We start from the raw sequence: 20,153 nt of genomic DNA, 5'->3' as shown, positions 1-20,153 counted from the left end.
TTTACTTTTAAACAGCTGACTTTAAATGTTTATGTATTATTTACTTATAATGATTATCATAAATAATAAACTTAATGCAGTAAAACAATTTTTTTAATAGTTTAATAAAAAAATAAAATGCATTAAAAAAAAAAATATTTAGCTGTGGTACGGAAATTGGTACAGAGTACCGTACAATTTTGATGGGATTGGTACCGACTATTGGAATTTTGGTACTGTGACATCCCTAGTCAACAGCGTAGGATATTGGCACAGACAGGAAGAGATTGTTGAATAAAGTCGTTATTTTTGTTTGTTTTTTGCACACAAAAAGTATTATCATCGCTTCATTAAATTAAGGTTGGACCACTGGAGTCACATGGACTATTTTAACGATGTCTTAACTACTTTTCTGGGCCTTGAAATTGGTAATTAAATTGCTGTCGATGGAGGGGTCAGAGAGCTCTCGGATTTCATCAAAAATATCTTCATTTGTTTTCTGAAGATGAACGAAGGTCTTACGAGTTTGGAAAGACACGACGGTGAGGAATTAATGACAGAATTTTCATTTTTGGGTGAACTAACCCTTTAAGGGATCATAGGCTTGTTGCCAATGCAAAGACATCCTATCCGAAAGATGTGTTGCAGCAAGCTCGGGGAAATCGTTCCAAATCACTCCATTATACTTTAAAACTATTTTTCTGATGTGAATTGAGGTCTTGATGTATCAAATTCCAGACTTTTAGATTGCACACGACACGTTACACATGCAGTGTATGACTATCCATTGTGTAATGTAGCAGCTCAAAAAGGAATGAGTCAGTTCCTTAAACGTACCGCTCACTTCCTGTTACTTCATTCTGACAAAGATGACCTCCCCAACTCCAACGATTTCATCATCTGCAAAGCTAACCACAAATTCAAAAGGGCACTTCAAAGTATGTGCAAGACGCAAATAGATCCTGTTGTATCAACAAAAGTAGAGTGTCATTATCGAGCGGAGCAGAAATGCCCTGTACTTCATCTGTTTTGTCACTTCTTGCATGCCACAAATGCACTGACCCTGGGAAACAGCTGCTCGGGCAGGCATGCAAAACAGCAGGATCGTGGGGGTTTGTGTGGGCCACAGCGCCCGTACAGAGAATCATTGGGACCAGTGGCCATAATGGCTCATTGTAGTGAAAATCCGTTTATTTTGTTGCATTGTAACTGCAGTCTATACATTTAGGCAAAAACTGCATTCACTTTCTGTTATCTTTATAATGGAAGAGAGAGTGTGAATTGTGTTGTTATAGTCAGAAGTGCTGAAACAGTTTTTGCTTTTCGAGACCATGTAGTGAAAAGGTTTGTAAAGAAAGATGGACGTTATCTCCAGTCTGCAGGCTGTTTTTGTAACTCCGGGCCTGATTGAGCGGAAATGTAATTAGTGAGTGACTGATCATACACAGACAAAACTCAAGTGTCTGTTGTGGGTGAATACAGAAGCTCACGACTCGACCTGTAGATGATTGCAGTTGTGTGCTTGTTAGGGCTGTGCAATTAATCGAATTTCGATTTCGATTTTTCCTCCCAACGATCACCAAAATAGTACAATCGAGAAAAAACGATTATTTTGCCATGTTCAGTTTTGCTAGAACACTCTTATTTTGTCTTGCATTCTGAATGAAACGCGCACGCGCTCATCCGCCCCTCCCGAAGCCACAAATCTCTCTCAGGTCGTGAGTCTCGTGTGCATATCATCCGCTGGAATTTAAAAACTCGGCGCGAGTAAAGATGGCAGAAGGAGGGCAGTTACAGCAGCGTTTGGTGAGCAAAAAAGGCAAAACCAACTCCGTTGTCTGGGAACAGTTTGGCTTCGAGGAATCAGACGACGAGCAGATACATGCTACGTGCAAGATTTGTTACATGGTAGTGGCTGCAACGCAAGGGAACACCACGAATTTGTTTAACCACTTGAAAATTAAACAGAGTGACCTATGACAATCTAATAAAGAAACAAAAACTGACGAGAGCAGGGATGCCGTGTAAACGTCCTTTTTTCCCCTAATATTTTTCAAATAATTCTCACTTTGTAAACTTTGTTCAATGCATGCGAGTGCTGCCATATTTTCGAATATGACCAGTCGTTTTCCCCGTCATCACCCGGGTTTAGTGCCAGAAGACGCGAATGAGAAGCCGCGCGCGCTGTCAGAAAATGTATCTCTGTGCGCTCATCCGAGAGCGCGCACATGTCTCTCAGCGCGCAAATATTGAGTTCTCTTTCAAGTCTTGCTCTTGAACGGACAAACTCACACAAAACTCACACAAAACGTATGTCAACATGTCCAACTTGATGAGTATCCTAGCAGACATAGTCTGTATATGCCTTAAGTGAACTTTATACAGTCGATAAAGACGACGCATATCCGATCATTAGGTCTTAAAGAGGCAGTAGCCTTTACTGCTGTCTGTTTAATGTCAAACAACAAAAGACAAGGACATCATTCACTGCACTTGATTGAATAGCTTTTGTAAGTTTAATAGGATTAATCTTTCATTTATGCACTCAAATATGCAATGTTATTTTACATTTGATACATTTCTGTACCTAAAAACTAATGTTAGTCGTACCTGAAAAGCATATCTAGCCGAACCAAATTGTTTATCTTATTTATTTGTGGTTATCATTTTTACGTGAATACTTTTATACTTTGATTTGAATATGTTATATTATTTATTTTAATAGTTCAAAAAGTACAACAAATGTTACAATTTCAATTGAATTGTTGAAAGCTGTATTTTTAATAAATACAACACATTCCCAAAGTCATGTGAAATAATCGTGTTACATAATCGTGATTTCAATATTGACCAAAATAATCGTGATTATGATTTTTTTCCATAATCGAGCAGCCCTAGTGCTTGTTTACATTATCTCGCTTTGTTTTTGTGGCAACGGTGCGTTTAGTGGAGAATGGTTTGTGCATGACGTCATTGGCCTTGAATATTCGCATGTTTTGCCAACACGGCCACTGAAAGCACAAAGAAACCTAGCTCTGAACCCTTGTGAAAGTTTCACATTCATTGTTTAGCTGTTCCACAAGGTTTTCAAGGTTTACCCCGAGCTTTCCGCTTGGCGTGTTTCGGCCGTCAGATACTGATCAAAGCATTTTGAGTCTTTACGTTAATTCCTCATTAGGGATCAGGCGATCGGTCAGACGATTTGGACCGTTGGTCACGTTGACGATGTGAATTGCGGCTGGTAGGTGCAGGAGTTCATGCAGTCGCTGAGCAGTAGAGGAATACTTTCATGTCAGCCACACTCAGAAAGATAAAACTAAATCTTGAAGGAGGTTAATGCAGACCTGAGCTGACTCCAGTCTGAGTTTACACGAGAGCACATCCAGGAATCCTTCAGAGGTCGACTTGCTGTAAATCCAGAGCAGCCAGGAGGAGAAGAGTATGTGTACTGGAGACGCTGTTATCCAAGGGACTAGTAAATGTTTAAATCATACTACCCATATCTTCTCAAACAAACTAGAATGGGTATTTATAGACTTATACACTTTTTCCACTGCTATGTGCAATTCATGACAGACCATCAAAAGATGGATTAATAGGCCACATTGTAAATTGTAAAAGCCTGACTGGGTAAATCTCACAAGCAAAAGCATGTCATTTCACCCCAAAGTGAAGAGAAAGAAATGGAAATTATACCTTGCTTCAAGAAAAGAAACAAAGCTTTTTTTAGGGTCATTAAATTCCCCTCAAAACAGAGAATACATCATTAGCGTTACTGTCTTTCATTTATGCTAATTAAAATGAAAGTAAAAATACTGTTACTCTAATAAGAGACAATTATAAAACTTAAATTGATATATCTATTAATGTGCCAGTTTTTTGGTGTTATTAAATATCACAGTGCAAATAATCTAATGGTTCTGTAAATATATTTCATTCTATTGTATTTATGCCAAATATAAATGTTCACCAATTTATTTTCTTTTGATTTTGGGGTGAAATGGACATTTGGGCATTTGGCCTGGACATGTGCTTTAAAAACAGCGTCACATGAGGGAAACTGTTTAGAGAAGGTGATGTGAAGCGATCATGCTGTCTATACTGCGAAACGCAAAAGTTTCTCCAGACAATATTTGAGCCATGTTCATACCATGAGAGAACTCTTTTTGTGCTGCTGTTTTGTCTGAGTTCATGTTTCATGCCCTTGCATCACAGAATGGGAAGAATTTCACTTTGTTTGTTCGTCTGTCATGGCTGACTGTTACAAGAGTGTGCGCTACGAGCACAGTATAACAGCTGACAGGACAGGAAAGCGGTTTTCTGAGGTGAGAGAGAAATTTTTTTTTTTTTTTTTCGTAACAAGCTACGAAAATGACGATGTTGCTGGGACTTTAAGGTAGCATTTTGCCTACCTGGCTAAATGGGGAAACTGTCTTTCTTTGTCCTTCCATGAAGCTTGAGCGGTCACCCAAGTCACGTGACATGCACTTGGAAGACAATAGTTTGTGTATATTTAGTAAATAATATTATTATTATAATATTTCGTAAAAATACAGCTTGTATTAGTTGTTAAAAGTGTACTAATTACTATTTAATCAAATAATTAATTTATTTAATAAAAAAAACATGAGAGTATCGCGGTTCGAACCATGGGTGGTGTATCGTGGTTTTCCGGTTCGGTTTGAATATTGTTACACCCCTTCTGTTTAGGATAGCATTAGACAAGGCTCCAGTAGCAGGGTTTTTCCTGCATTGAAATTTTTTTGGCGGCCGCCAAGACAATTTTTTGGCCCGCCAAAGCTTTATTTGATGAGTTATTGTGATTTATGAGTGTAGAATAGATGACTTTTGCACTTGTGATATGGCCGTGTTAACTGAGTGACAGAGAACGAGCAGAGCTCCTCCCCCGCGCGACCGCTCTCTCTTTCTTTCGATGTCTTCTCATATTTCACATATTGGCTCATATTTCACATATTAATCAAAATCAAAAGGTCGGAAGACCGAATCCATGTTGCACGTGCCGCATTCGGATATTTTTTTCCTTGAATTCCCGCTGGGTGTGAACTGCGCTCAAAAAACATCGACTCTTCTCTGACCAGCTGACATAAACATAAGTTTCAGTAAACGGGAAAACATTATATTCTGTTATGAAGTGTATTCTGTATTGACAAATCTTTTGCGATGTTCTAACAGACGGGATTCGCACACAACGCGTCTGCTAATGTCCGATTCGCGAACCAATGACTCCTTTGAATCGAATCATTTTAGCGACTGGTTAGAACAACTGATCCGTCCAACACTGAACGAACGAATCAGTGTATTCATTTACTCAGAACACATCTGAGATGAGAACACAAGTCTGCTTACCCAATTTAGCAAGAGTGGATAGTAAGAATTAGTTTAATCATCCACAGTCATTCAGCTTATTTATGTTGACAATGTGTAGTGAAATATAATTTAGTGTAGACTGGAGTTAGGTGAGACCAGAACAAAGTTGTTAGCTAGCTGATAATTTTACAAAATTGTATATGGTAGAAAATTAGGCTATTTGTTAATTTTTTATGCTACTTTTTAATATTGATATGATTATACCAAAACAATTATCAGTAAATATTGTAAAAAATGAGGATCAAAAGAAACAAACATCAAGGTAGAGATCATACATAATATCAGATGTCAAAATAAGATAAGCAAAAATTACAAACGGTTTCTTTGCATTTATTTTAAATGTATTGTCAGTATTGCGCTCACAGATCACGTAGGTAGAGTACTTTACTGTGTGTGGATGACCATGTCTGTCAGACACCACCGAAGACCATTTTTGACCCAGGAAAAACCCTGAGTAGGCAACTATATTATTCATCATCCTCAAGTCCGGCTAAAGAGAGCGTTGCCGTTTAATCTGATCAGCCCACTAAGTAGCATTGTGCGTCATGGAGCAGTATTTGATTATAATCCAGGTGTGTGTTTCTCCAGAGGCCTATTACAAGCTGCCTTTGATGGTAGAAACATTTAACTGCACCTTCTCAAAGTCTACACCTATTTTCCAACATAAATAAGCAATACATGGAATAACAGCTGGTAAACCCTCAAGACGAGACCCCTGTCAATCTGATTGCTTTTGAATGTCTGCGAGGCATTTGATTTTCCTCACGCTTTGAAAATAGTTCAAAAGTTGACATTTACGGACATGCACACATCCCACTCTCTCCCTCCCATTGTTTGTGATCGCGGCTCTGTTAGACCCATGTGGCTCCACATGTAGAGCATCTGGTTGCAGTTTCTCAGAGAGGAGCTGTAATTACAGTTAAGAGGAAGATAAGACTTGATGAGGGCGGTTGTTTCTTGGTCTTGCGACGTTACGGTCCATCGGCTGAATGTCACACAAAACCTCAGCCCAGTCAGCAGATAAACTGTCCAGCTGACATTGGGAGCAAATGTCATGGTTTGGGAATTACTTGTTGAAGTTTGGCATCTTCGACAATAAATGTGTTCTGCTTATGTTTCATAAACATGGCTCAATGTTCAAACATTGCCATTGAATTAAAACAATAAATCTAGCCTCAAAGTCCCCTTTGCTACATCTACATGCATTCTAACAGTCTTTCTTTATTTAGTTAAAGTTTGGCCCATTTGCAGTTGTGATGACGGACTAGGTCATGTTTAATTTCAAAGAAAGCTCTGTGCTATCTGTGTTTTACAGTCGGAGATATGGATCCATCAGGAAATGGCGCTTAGACTCCAGAGTTTTCCTCGAGTTTTATCGCTTCCTGGATTTCATTAGATCTGACATTTGGCAGTTTTGTTCATGCACCTCATTCTGGATAAATATTTGTTGAAGCTTCCATTATCCCTATCGTTTTAATACCTAAAATGGCCTTTTAGTCCTTTCATCTCCTTTGTATCAGTTTGTGTATATATAACTTTCATGTTGTTTGAATCGTTTGCTTGAAAAAAAAACATACCCACATTTCAGTGAGGAGATAAGGCACACCGTTTGGTGAATGTGACTTTGAAACCGGATAAGTTCTTGAGTGCATAGGTCACATGGCTGCACCTGGCGTGTGTCACATCTGATCTCACCCTCTTTCATTTTACCTCTTTCTTTGAAATCATTCCTAAGCCGTCACTTTTCTGGAATGACATCATCGCTGAGCACTGTGGTGAATGTATCCTATATCCCCATGAACAAAGGTCCTTTTTATTCTCATTATCTTCATATCTATACTACGATTTGTAGTGTTAGGTTCATGATATTTTTAGTGGAAAGTCTTACAATTGTTTTTGCTGTTAGTTCAGATCTTCTACACTCTTAGTTAAAACTCTCCATACTGGGTTAATTTTTGTCACAAGTAATTGTGCTCCGAGAGTACATCCTGTTAATGATCCATTTGAAAGACTCTGTTGTTTGTTCTCCCACTGCAAATTAGCTGGACATGACTCTGAAGGTCTTTCAGGCTAACGGAGGCCTGTTTGACGTCATGTATCTTCCACCTTTGGCCTATATTTATGACCAAGCATATCAGATTTGGCATTTAAGCTGGATATTTTCTGGTTTGTGATCTCCTATTTCAGCTTTGTGTGGCATCTCCTCGATCAGAAACAACAGATGAGCGCCGGCCACAAAGTTCGAAAAGCCCTCTTCAATTTCTCGAAGTTGCCCACAGCTGTAGTGAGTGGGCAGATTTCTTCAGAATTATGACATGGGACATCATACAGTGAGGTTGTATTTCGTTTTTCTTTGAGCTCAGTGAAGGCCCTGTACTCCCCATCTGGCCTGACAGGTTTGTTAAGATCAATCGGGCTGCCCGGGTGAGTCAGACAGCTCCACTTCCTCTTTGTATGAATCAGCCTAGGATCATATTCAGTTCTGCGTTGAGCATGAAGGATGAGTCTTTTTGGTTTGTAAAGGGCTAAAGTTCCTCTTTTTCTTAAGAAGTCAGCAACAGAAAAGCAACAGACTTTTTTTTTTTTACAGTATAGTGTTGCCTTCAGTTGCAAGCAAAACAAACCACACCCAGTTTTTATGTTTCAGCTCATATCCTATGTTATCAGTAATCTTTGAAGCCAAGTTTACCCATAAATCCTAAGTAAGTCACGAACACCTTCTTGGGAATATTGTGAAGTGCCAACAAATATGTTTGAAGGTCTAGAATGGCTCTTCTTGATCAGTGACAACTCAAGTGGTCAGTCAGAAGTTACTATCCCAGCAGAACTTTATGACGTTGGGATGGAAATTGCTGGAAGGCATCGATCAAGCTTTCCAATGAAAGCAGCTCGTAAGAGTCCTTGAGGGGCTTTTTTGTTATTGTTGGCCTGTCTTTAGGGGAGTGCAACAGAGGAGATGAAAGATCTTTTCCACGTTCTTACCTCACACACACGTAGTGCCGTTCAAGCACGCCTGGCTTTCATAATATACATTACGGTATATATTTTTTTCTTGCTCCCTAGCCATTACTTGCAGACGTAAACCAAGTTATGAAACCGTATCAAGGTTTAAAGGACAATGTCTGATGGGCGTATAAAGGCATGTGTGAGGCAATGTTATAGTAATAAAATGAAAGGCACCATATACCTGCATGGATAGATAACCTCATGGACTCGGCTTGTTGTGAAAGTATTTAGATTTATGGAAAGAGAAAAAACAAAAACAGGGCTCTAGACTGCAAACTTTTTTTCCTGCTGGTGCAACTACATTTTGTTAGAGGTCGCACTGCATCACATTGCCCAACTGATTAGAGCTGCCGTTTCTGTTACATATGAGAGAGATCCAATTGCAAACAAAACGAAAGAGGAATGGAACCGCTCTACTCACTTGAGCAGCGCAAGCTCATACACGGGCCAATCTTGATTACACAACACCGTTACTACACAGCGCTGGGAGATCTAGTGAGATCCAGTGTTTGAATTCGCCACAGAATTAATAACCTCACTACTGCGAGATCTAGTGGGAAGCGGTGCAGAATTCTCTGTTAAAAACCATAGATATCCGATCAAACAGCGCTGACGTGGAAACCAGGAGAAACCCTTGTTGCATGAACGAATATCAGGGTTTTCAGCCCTCAAATCATAAATATTCACAATGGACTTAATGTAGTAAAGTGTAGTAATGTAGTAAACACTTTTATTTAAATACATGAAATTACCACTATAAACAGTAGATGGCGGCTGAGGAGCACTTATTGACTTATTAGCAATTTCCACTCCTTTATATATGGGGGGAAAAAAGTAGAAAGTGACAGTTTAATGAAAAACAAAAACCTTTCTTTGAATTGTGACTGAATTCCCAAGAAAGCAAGAGTGCACCTTTTATAATCACTGAAACTGTTGGTCAGTTCAGTATGATACTATAAAAGAACTATGGTACATTTAATAAGAGTGAAATATTAAAAGTTTCCCCATACAATTTGTTTTTTTGCACATTTCTGCTGCATATCAGTGCTTCACTGTTAAATTTCCAATAAACAAACTTATTTACACTTATTGGGCCTAATTCATGAAACACGAGCAGAAAGAATTTGTGTGTAAATCGTTCGTAAAGCCGCTCTGACGTAAATTTTCGAATTCACGAAAATTTTCATATTTTCAATGTGTTGGTACGAAAGAAATTTAAACCTGCTCCCTACCTCGTGTAAATGGAACGTTCTATCTTCTAATTTAGGCAAACTGACGTTTAACTACCGAATCCGTGCTATACGAAGCGTTTGTGAATCTGGAGGAGAGTTTCCGTAAAGGTCCATGTTACACGCAAATTACTCCGAATTTGCGCATATATTTGCAAACGTTTCATGAATGAGGCCCATTAACAAAACAAAGCAAAACAATAGTAATTTTATGATTAAATGAACTTTATGATACATTTTCTTTACTTGTCTGGAGCCCTGAAAAGACTTTTTCGAAGATTTGAGGCAACAGGTATTGTAGGCAATGCAGCTTTAAAGGGGTGGTAAACCACGAATTCACTATTCTAACCTTAGCTAGCGTGTAATGTTGCTGCTTGAGCATAAACAACATCTGCAAAGTTACAACGTTCAAAGTTTAAAGCAAAGGGAGATATTTGCTTTTAAAGAAATCCATTTCTAAATACTACAGCAAACGGCCAGTAGGCGACTACACACATTCCTCCAGGGTTGGTGACATCACCAGGCTCAATATTTACATAAACACCTCCTCCGTGAATATTAAATAAGGGGGGGTGAGGCCATTTTGTATCGCTGTTGTTGTGGTATAGTGGTAGGCTACAGGCAGGAGTGGTGTTGCTGCAATGCCGACGAAACACTGTTATTTTCATCCGGATTGCAGGTCTGGGGATGGGCGTTTAACATACAGCATGTTATATGCATGTGTTTGAGACAGAGGGGAACAGGTCTCAGATATATGCTGCCCATCATAAAGCACGAGACAGACAGGGTCGGAGGAGAAGACTGGAAAATGTGACATAATGGACAATATTCGTCCGTTGCAATTCATGAGCGGTTCAGTGTGAATCATGCGCGACGGGCGCGCCTCCCGCTGCACATTTCATGGAGGAAAACATCCACAATCTTCGCGAGTTCAATGCCGGATTTGCACAACTTCAGATGCGCGAGACAAACACTGTCTGTGCGTGGATGCACGATGCGCACGCTGCACATTTCACGAAGGAAAACATCCACAATCTTCGCGAGTTCAATGCCGGATTTGCGCCTCGGCTTGTCCTGAAAGCTGGATTTACAAACAGAAGCTGTTAACGGGCCACAACCTGTAAGTCTGATTTATTTTTCATCGATGTGTTTCCTGTAATAGGTTAATTGTACATTGTAGCAAGGAAGTAAACAGATGACAACGCTGTTCTGCAAACCAGTCTGTTAAATGCTCATTCATACTTAACGTTATCCGACGAACACCTAACGTTACAAACACCTAACGTTAAAATCTCAACTGCGAACTTGGCATTGGAGCTTTTATGTATTGTTTATCTACAGGCATGCTAAACATGGTTCTGTGTGTGATTTGGCTACTGGTAAAGCCAGTGCTTAGTGTTCGTTTTGGGTTAATAGTTCTTGCCACAGATATTTGGCTATAATCGTTCTAAAAATACAAAAGTGCCATTCAGTAGCGATCACTGTAGATCCGCAGTCTTTACTCTTGAGGACTGAACATGTTGAACAGGTTCTGCTCGATCATCTTCACTAAAATGTTCTGGATCTGATTCGGGCTCAGATTGGTATGGTTTTATTGACGCCATCGTTTCTAATACTGACCAAAGCAAAGTCTACCGGTAAGGTAAGGGGCGTGGCGTTTCCGACAAACGTGCACTGCGGTTAGCGAATCACAACACACTGGGCCAGCTAACCAATCTGAGCCCATTGCGTATTTTTGAGGGACTGGCTTCATACAACCCGGAAAGCATCAGACCGTTTTACAAGGAGGGACAGAGCAGTGTAGAATAAAGGTCAAATATATGAAAAATAATGCAATTTTTTTAAAAACGAAGCATGAACACATGTTACAGTGCACCCCATAAACACAATCAAGCCTTCAAAAGAATGTGTTTTACCACCCCTTTAAACGGAAAATCCCCAAACTTCCAGAGTATGACACTATATTTTTGTTTCACAACATGAATTGTTGTTAGTAATGTGACCAGTTGGTGATCTTTGGTGCGAGTGTTCACCAAGCTTGCAACAAGTTCCTTGTTTCGATTCCTCCATTCTTGTTGGCCATGGTTTCCTGTCCTCTGTAAACCATCCTGCAGTTCTGACTATTCTAGAAGCACATCATGCTGTCAAATCGGCCTACTGTCCTGCTGAGTAGGAAGCCACACAGAATGGTCATTTTTATGCCTTCAGTTGTCGAACGATCACCCAGTGACTGGAATCCAGCCTTTGGTTTGCATAAGGGTATTGACAGGTTCTGCTGCTCGCTTCAGAAACTCCATTAGCGGAGGAATGCGTTGGGGAGGAAAGGTGTGGTGATCAGGGACTTCCTGTGGGGTAGGAAGAATGAGAAGGGGCTGTTTTATTAGAGCTTGCAGATCAGTGTACATTCGCAAGCGTGATGAGTTTCAGTCATTATAGGCGTGCCCAGAAATCCCCTGCAAAAGCTCAGCTAAAAATAAAAAGCAGGTTGTCTTTTCGATTGCCAGTAGCGCAGATGATATCAAGCAGAAGTTTGTCAGATGATATCAAGAGTTTGTCAGATAGGAGTGCCCCTGAAAAACCAGTTCGGTCGCACCTCATGTGTCCTGCTCCACTTAAGTCGAGTATGCCGTGACCACCATGTGTTACAGAAATCAGCTAACACATGACTGAAAACCAGGAACAAAACCTCTAATATTACCTCATGCCACACCCTCCTGCTTATCAGCTTGTTACCATTGGGCCAACAGAGTGCAGAGTTTACTTCCTCCCTTTAATGTTTTGACTAATGTTCCCTCAAAATACACGTGATTGATCTCTGATAAGTAGAGACGGTCCGGTCGGACCTCAAGGACGCCTTTAACCTGTTCTTCTTGTTCCCTGTCCTCTCTGAATGAGTTGCTCCACATGAGAGCGAGGACTCAATTCCTCACAGCAAGGGAGTTAGAGCTGCTTTTTCTGTCGCATTACCTCATCGGGCTAGTGTTTATTTTGCCTTTGTCACACTCTGCTGGGCAGAGGCATCCGTGTTAACCCTGTCCTTCCTGGTTTAATTCTGCACAGCCTTCTGTTCACACTGCTGATGGTGTCTGCTTTCCCAAACATTACGTCAGCAGTGCCTTGACAATCCCCTCTTTTAAAAACTCCTTTAGGGACTACGTTGTTGAAAAACCATGTTGGGGCACTGAAATCAAGCTAGCGTCAAGTCTCACTACTTTGTGGGCACCAGTCAAAGTTTACATGCATGGTTCAGCCTGGCTAATGAACAACCCTCAGAGAGCTGATGGAGACCACATCACTGAACCCATAGGCGGCACAAGCTGAAGTGGTGAGCTGCAATCCCTTGCACGCACTCAACAGCTCAACGGGCCCCGCAGAGACGCTCTCGCCGCCCTCATTTAATAAGCTCTTACCAGCTTTTGTTGTGGTGAACGGGGGATTAATGGGCTCTCGGCTTGTAGCTGTGACTTCATATAAGAGTGTTTCTTCTGGTTAATTGGCCTGATCTGAACACATGACGACAAAAGTATTGTTTTCCATTCTTATTTGTGCTTGTCAGGATGGTCACTTCACGTGATTAAACTAATGACCTTCTTGGTGTGACTTTTGGCACGTCCAAAGTAGGGATGCTCATATTGAGCGCTTAACTGTTAACTGAAATTAAGAATTTTGACCGGTTTTAAAGGTATTTTTTGTTTTTAAGGTCTTTTATTTTTTGTTTCCTGCGTGGTTAAAGAAAAATATGCTATATTTGTTAACTCACTGGGCACGTCGACACATGCAACCATATGTGCCTGCACAGACATATTTCGCAAAATGAAGCAATGGAAAAGAAGTAGGCCTACTGTGTGGGACCATTTCAACAGAAAGGTTGACCAAAGTTACTTGCAAAATATGCTATGCAGTATTAAAATACAGCAGTAGTACAAGCTCTTGACTGGGGGAAAGCAAATGAAAGGCGCTTCCAGAGGCTGGCCACTTCCCGGGGCATCAGTTTTTTGCCGCGGGTCTGTCAACAGGCTGTGCTCCAGACTAACCCACATCACATAGACATGTTACTTTAAAAAAAATGGGATTGTGGATTGAGGTGGGCTTGCTAAATATTTAGTGTAGGCCTATTTATTTTATGCTTTTTATTTATATTATTTTATAGTTTTTTTTGTTGTCAGTAGGGTTGGGTATCGTTTGGGTTTTTTTCGATTCCGGTGCCAAACCGATACTTTTAAAACGGTTCCGGTGCCTAAACGGTGCCTGAACCGATACTTTTTTTTTTTTAAAAGGCCACCAAACGAGGTGGATGACATTAAATGGCTTTTTATTTATTTATTTATTTATTATTTAAATTGAACCATTTATTAAAAGTTTAATGTATACTTAAATGTATGAATATAAATAAATACAAAACACAATTTACTTATTTACAAATTATAATTGACATATTTACAAATTCACAGTAAAACCTAAGCCACCTAACCCAACTACAACAAGCCTAATATAACTCTAAACAGTTACAGTAATAACAGCAGAGTCTGTATTCTTGCTCTGCTACAAACCAGCTTCGAGCTTCAGCTTTATTTTGAAATATGATCATATTCTCTGGCTAAATATTTTAGAACGCATCGCCTTAATGTTTCCATGGTGACGCGTCATGTTTCTCACATGACACACAGCAGCCGCCATAGCGCTGACAGCTCAGCTGTATCGGGTTTATTTCGTTTTTTCTTTTTATTCAAAATATTCACAAACTTCTTAACTGTGTCACGAACTATCTGATGTTCAAATGTGTGAGTCAATGTGTGTTAGTTGATCTATAAAGCGCAATGGGCGGCGCCATGTTAGTTTGCGCCTCAGAATCGGATCTGTCGGATTTACAACACTTGAGTTCATTCTCGTCTTACAAAATACATGAAAGTAAGTGACCAGTGAACTGGAAGAAGAATAGAGTAAACTATATAGTTACTATATAATGTGCATTTATCTGATGTGAATAAAACATGTAACGTTAGTCAAATTATAACCGTCTGAAAGGATTGTCATTGCCGCTTTCATAGACATCAGTGTGTGTTTTTTGCTAGTACTTATGAACATTTAAATGTCTGAAACCTGAAATAAACATGATGTCGTTGAAAACACTGAATAGTTGTCATGAGTTGTGATGTGACCAGCGCTGAGCGTCTGTCTCTGGCTCAGCCAAAGCGCAAAAGCACGTTTGAATTTTGGCACCGAAATGAGAAACCGAAATCTGCGTTCTGATTCGGTCCGGTACATACCGGTTATATAAGTACCGGTGCCATATTGGAACCGGATTTCGGTACCCAACCCTAGTTGTCAGACACTGCAGGTGCGTGAAAATTTGATAATGTGTGAACTACGGCTGTCAAAATGGCTGAAAAGCTAAATTTGAAATTCTTTCTGAAATATTATCAAAATTCGAATTCTAAAGGCAATGCTTAATGTTAGAGGGAAAAAGTACTGTATTGTCTCCTATGCCTAAAAATTGGGTAACAAAAATGCATAAAACTGCAAGTGCATCAGTAACCTGAGAAAACACGCTTCAACAGATAACGTAACACAAAATAGCAAACAGACATTCAGAAACAATCCATTTCCACTCACTAAACATCTACATATTGTTCGTCAAAAACACCAAACAGTCAACTTGACCTGCAGCGAGTGACGTTTTTTGGTGAGGTATGATCAAGTGTGTCTTTGCCAGCTGCGCAATATGTGGATACATAGCGTTATACCGCATGATTTTGCCACCAACTTAGAGGATTTTTGTCAGCAGGTAGCGTGTCTTCTCTTTCATTTATATCCATCTCCTGCTCCAAAGCCCTGATTGCCTTCTTCTGCCCTGCTCTGTGTCTGACTGTATACACTAGGGGTGCTCCGATCGATCGGCAACCGATCATGATCGGTCGATAATCGCTTTGGGATGGTTGATCGGCGGTCTCCAAAAAGGCCGATCTCATGAACCGATCGCATGCTGACGACACATAAACCCCGCGCCTGCTGTGAGAGCTCAGGCATAATACGCAGCGACACCGTCTCATTCTCTTTCCAGTGCGGGTAAAATAATTATAATGCTGAAGGTGAGGTACAATTCATATTTCTATATTAGATAACTTTCGCAGTCATTTGAAAACGTTCTGTGGGACATAAGTTCACAAACAGCGCGCGTGAATCACAGCGTGCGCGCGCTCTCTCTCTCCCTTTCAAAATGCTCAAATGGCTTCACATCAGCGCATCGCATGTGCACTAAAATCGAGGTGCTCAGTTGACACAGGATTTGCCACTTTGCACAATCGAGGCAGTGTCGCATTGTCACTAAAGTTTATCATTTGCATTTATTTTTAAGTCTTGCCAGTGTTCAAACCGCACTCGCGCGCACGGTCTGGACACACACACACACACACACACACACACACACACACACACACACACACACAGGCCATCTCACAAAAAGCTTGCGAGTACAAATTGCGCTGAAATGGTCAGATACACACATATGTATGTACTAAATGACCGTCTTGACGAGTATGCACGTAAACCCCGTCGTGACTCGCGAGTGAACATTTGTGCAACTGCATGTAACCGTAACCGTGTTCACTCTTAAAGTGACAGCTGTCGAATAAACTGCTGCTGTCTCTGAGTTTCTCTTTGTCTTGTGTTGAACCTTTATGACACCCACTGCTCTTGAATGACTAACTTTTGCAACCTTAAGTGTAAGGATTAATCTAATTTAATTTATTCAGGGAAGACCAATATTAATTTACATTTGATTTCTTATTAAATGTCTTTAGTATTTCTTACCTCAATACTAATGTTAGACCTACCTGAAAAATTGTTTTTAAAAACAAAAATGCACTGCATGATCAAATATTTAGGTGAGAATTATATACATTTATTATATACATTTATTTGGGAAAGATGGCCTACAATAGTCTTAAGTTATCTCATTTTCTAAAATAAACACTTGGTGGTTCTTCAAGATCTTGACTCAGTTAATTTAGAGTTAGTTTCATTTCTACAAATGGTGCAAACTCTGCAAGATTATAGATAAAAGATTGCCATTCTGTGATCGGCAGTGATCGGCAATCGGCAGATCATGATCTTGGTGATCGGTAATCGGTGATCGGCCCCAAAAATGCTGATCGGAGCATCTCTAGTATACACCATCGAACAGGTTGCCCATTTTCTCTCTGACTCCCGAGTCCTCACAGTTTTTTCCGCCTTTTTCAAATTAACAACACAGCCGCACCGCGTTGTACTGGATAAACACACCGCGTCAGTTCCGTCATCGTCATGTCTTGCGCGCCTCTACCAAAAATTTGTATGCACTGTTTTTGTATTTGAATGTGCTTTTTTTTTCCGACAAATATTCAAAGATCTAGTTTTTATTTGACAGCCCTAGTGTGAATCCAGGTTCTGTTGTTGAGCTGTTCTGTAAGCTGCAGTTTGCACGGTAAAATAAACCGGTGTCGTTTTAACAGGTCACAGACATTTGTCAATTGTATTTTTATTTAATGCTTGCCAATTCAATATTGTAATCTTATCAGTTAACGGTTAATATTCGGATAATGAGCGGCGGTTGTCGGTTGGGAAAATTAACCGAAATGAGCATCCCTAGTCCAAAGTAGTGGAAAGACTAAGCTCTTGTCCTATTGGGCACATAAGGTGTCTGTTTATTGTGAGAACATCATTTTTATTTTACTTTACTTTCTCCAAAATCATGAGCCACCTGTCCAAGCAGTCTCGAACATAAGATATCTGATTGCAGTGGTTTAGCAGCTGATACTTAGTTAATCTGTTCGATATCCCCCATTTAATGCTCCTGAAGGCGCTATGGTGAGGTTAAGGGTGTAACCAACCCTTACTAGAGTAGCACAGGAATGGATATTTGAGCCAATGGACTGCTCTTCCAAACTTGAGAGGGGTCAGGATAGTCGACTTGTCTCACTAGTGAGTTTATTTAGATGGTAATACTTTTGTTGGCGTGGCTTTAAAAATAATTTTGTAGATGCAGCGTCTCTGTGTAAAGGTGCTCTGCTTTAGCATGCTAACATTCGGCATGGGAAAATCCCTTTCTGGATATTAAATTATGAAGTGAACTTAAATATGCATTCATATAAACATATTTATAGTTATTTATTTATGTTGTCATGTTATCCTATTGTAAGGCTGCACTTACTGAAGAAAGAATAATGCAAGAATTATATAGCTGAGTGTAGTAGTTTTGCTCGTAAACATGTTTATTCTAAGAGCTTTAGGGCTTTATTATAAACTTAGGAATTTGAAAAGGTGTTTAGCCTTTAAGTAGATGTTTTCTGGATATGAAAACCGTGTGAGTCATGCACTGTAAAGTTCAATACACGCAACCCCAAACCACCTGTAATTCCAAAATCCCCAGGCAGTCTCGGCCCTTGCAGGAGGGGAATTACGACTGTCTTTAACAGTTCACACACAGTATTCAGCCTCTGTACTCTGTTAGCTGAGAAGGTCCTTGTCCATTAATGTGTTGTCACTTCAGCCCAGGACTTTTCCCTTATAAGGGGCTCTCTGCTTTTGTTTTGAGCTTTGAGCGCTCATGAAAGCGGATCAGTGATATGACCATGTAAGACCAGAGTGCACTGCACATTTCATACAATTTTCTGTTTGTAGCTGTGCTGTATTGTTCCAGAAAAGTGCGTTATTTTAAATACTTAAAGGGTTCGTATCATGTTCATGTCATTGGCTTAAGGAACAAGAATATTACAATTATATTACAAATAAAATGCAATTATTTGTTTACCCTGCTGCTATCTGCTGTGGGATAATCAGTTTTCTTCATCTGATAAGTGTTTGAATAATCTATATCTGTCATTATGCTACACATGGATGTCACCAGTTAAGAGGATGTGTGGGCTGTTTTGGGCTCCCGCATCAGGAGCAGGCTCCTGACAAAGAAGCTTTCGCTTTGAATGGATTCATTATTCAGCAGAACTGGAGTCAAACCTCTTCTGCAGTCAAAATGAGCTGCAGGTTGACCTGTGCTGACCTTTGTTTGCTAAATGCTTATGTTCATTGTCTGTGTTTCAGGATGTGGAGAAAGAGAAAGAGCTGCGCACTCATCTCACTCATGAGGACATCAGACAGAAGGTCGAACAGTACAACGCAGACTCACGAGACCACTTTAAAATGACACTGGTGAGTTAATGATCTCTGGCATTTACAAATAGATCATAAAATAATCGAATCACTAATCATTTTCAAAATTCAAGCTGTGTTTGTCAGCTCAGATCTCCAGAAGATATAATCTAGAATTTTACTGTATGCATTATGGATTAAAAGTAGGGATGCATGATCTATCGCCCACCGATATATATAGCCAATATTATTTTTTTTTTAATGTTATTGGCCCTATAAGAAAGTTTGGCCGATATTTTAAAGCCGATAAGTAATGGATTATTTCCTTCAGAAGCGCACTGTTCGCCTTGATGATTTTTAATAGCTTGAAATATTATTGTAATCACTTCAAAAAAGGAAAATACACTTAAGTGCAAGTTCTGATATAATACATAATAATTATAATGAGAACAGGCTTAGATTTATCGGCTTTCAAATATAAAGAATTATCGGTGCATCCCCAATCAAAATATTGCAGGAAGCCATTTTTGTCATATGAGAAGGACGTATTTTTTAAACCGTATATAGCATCTCTGTAGACACTCATGACCCCAAAAAACAAAAACATAATATTAATAAAAAAACATAATATTTTATTATATTTTGCTCAGTGGCTACACCTCTTAAAAACATGTATAACCAAATGAAGGCAATTTTTTCTTTTTCAAAGTCTCATACTTATGATTGTCCCTTTAAATAAAAGCGTTCATCATTGTCCATGCTGTAATCTGTTTATCATGCTTCCTAATGTATCATGTGACAGCCATAAGGACTTTACCACTGTACCTTTGTCCAGCTGTTTATCGCAGACTGTTTCTATGCTGTTTAGACCGGACTAGACTTAAATGAGCCACGTGGCACAAACACTTTGTATTAGTATATCTGACATTTTCCTCATTAAGCATACACCGTGTCTTGGATCATTAAGTTTAAGCCCTGTGTTCAGTGGGGTTGTGTGTCAGTGTGGTGGAGAGCAATGCATGGAGTTTCAGAGGAGGTTTGTGAGCTGTAATTACACCCCCCGTGTCTCGCCTGTAGCCTGCAGTCACGGCTGCCACTTGGACTAATGAGCTTACAGACAGAAGAACCTCAAATCTGAGCTCCATCTGGATGCAGTCAGATAACACAGCAAGATGTGTTCAACAGTGTTGAGGAAGTTGCTTTGAAACTGAAGCTACTCATCAAATTAAGCAGTTCTTTAGCTAACAAGTGACTAAGAAAACCTATAATTAATGATTATTTGATTTAGTCATAAAACCAAAGCAGTATTGTTGGGACACACAAACTGTGAGGATCAACTACAACCTACTAGGGTTGGGCCAATAGACAGACGTCACGATGTTGAGCCACCCCCCTGCAAATAATGAAGTTGTTCTTGATCACAATTCA

General features: G+C 39.8%; 1 protein-coding gene across 1 annotated transcript in view; it reads left to right on the top strand.

The window, feature by feature from the left end:
- rassf3 (Ras association domain family member 3) overlaps positions 1 to 20,153 on the top strand; it is a 57,107-nt gene that overhangs the window by 29,448 nt on the left and 7,506 nt on the right. Inside the window, exon 3 of the mRNA XM_079817977.1 lies at positions 18,678 to 18,785. Coding sequence (XP_079674103.1) covers positions 18,678 to 18,785 — 108 coding nt within the window. The remainder of the gene's footprint in view (positions 1 to 18,677; positions 18,786 to 20,153) is intronic.

This window comes from Gobio gobio, assembly GCF_949357685.1.
Source record: "Gobio gobio genome assembly, chromosome: 5".
Classification (NCBI taxonomy): Eukaryota; Metazoa; Chordata; class Actinopteri; order Cypriniformes; family Gobionidae; genus Gobio; species Gobio gobio.
Note: the sequence above shows the minus strand (reverse complement) of the source record. Positions and strands in the feature narration are given on the sequence as shown.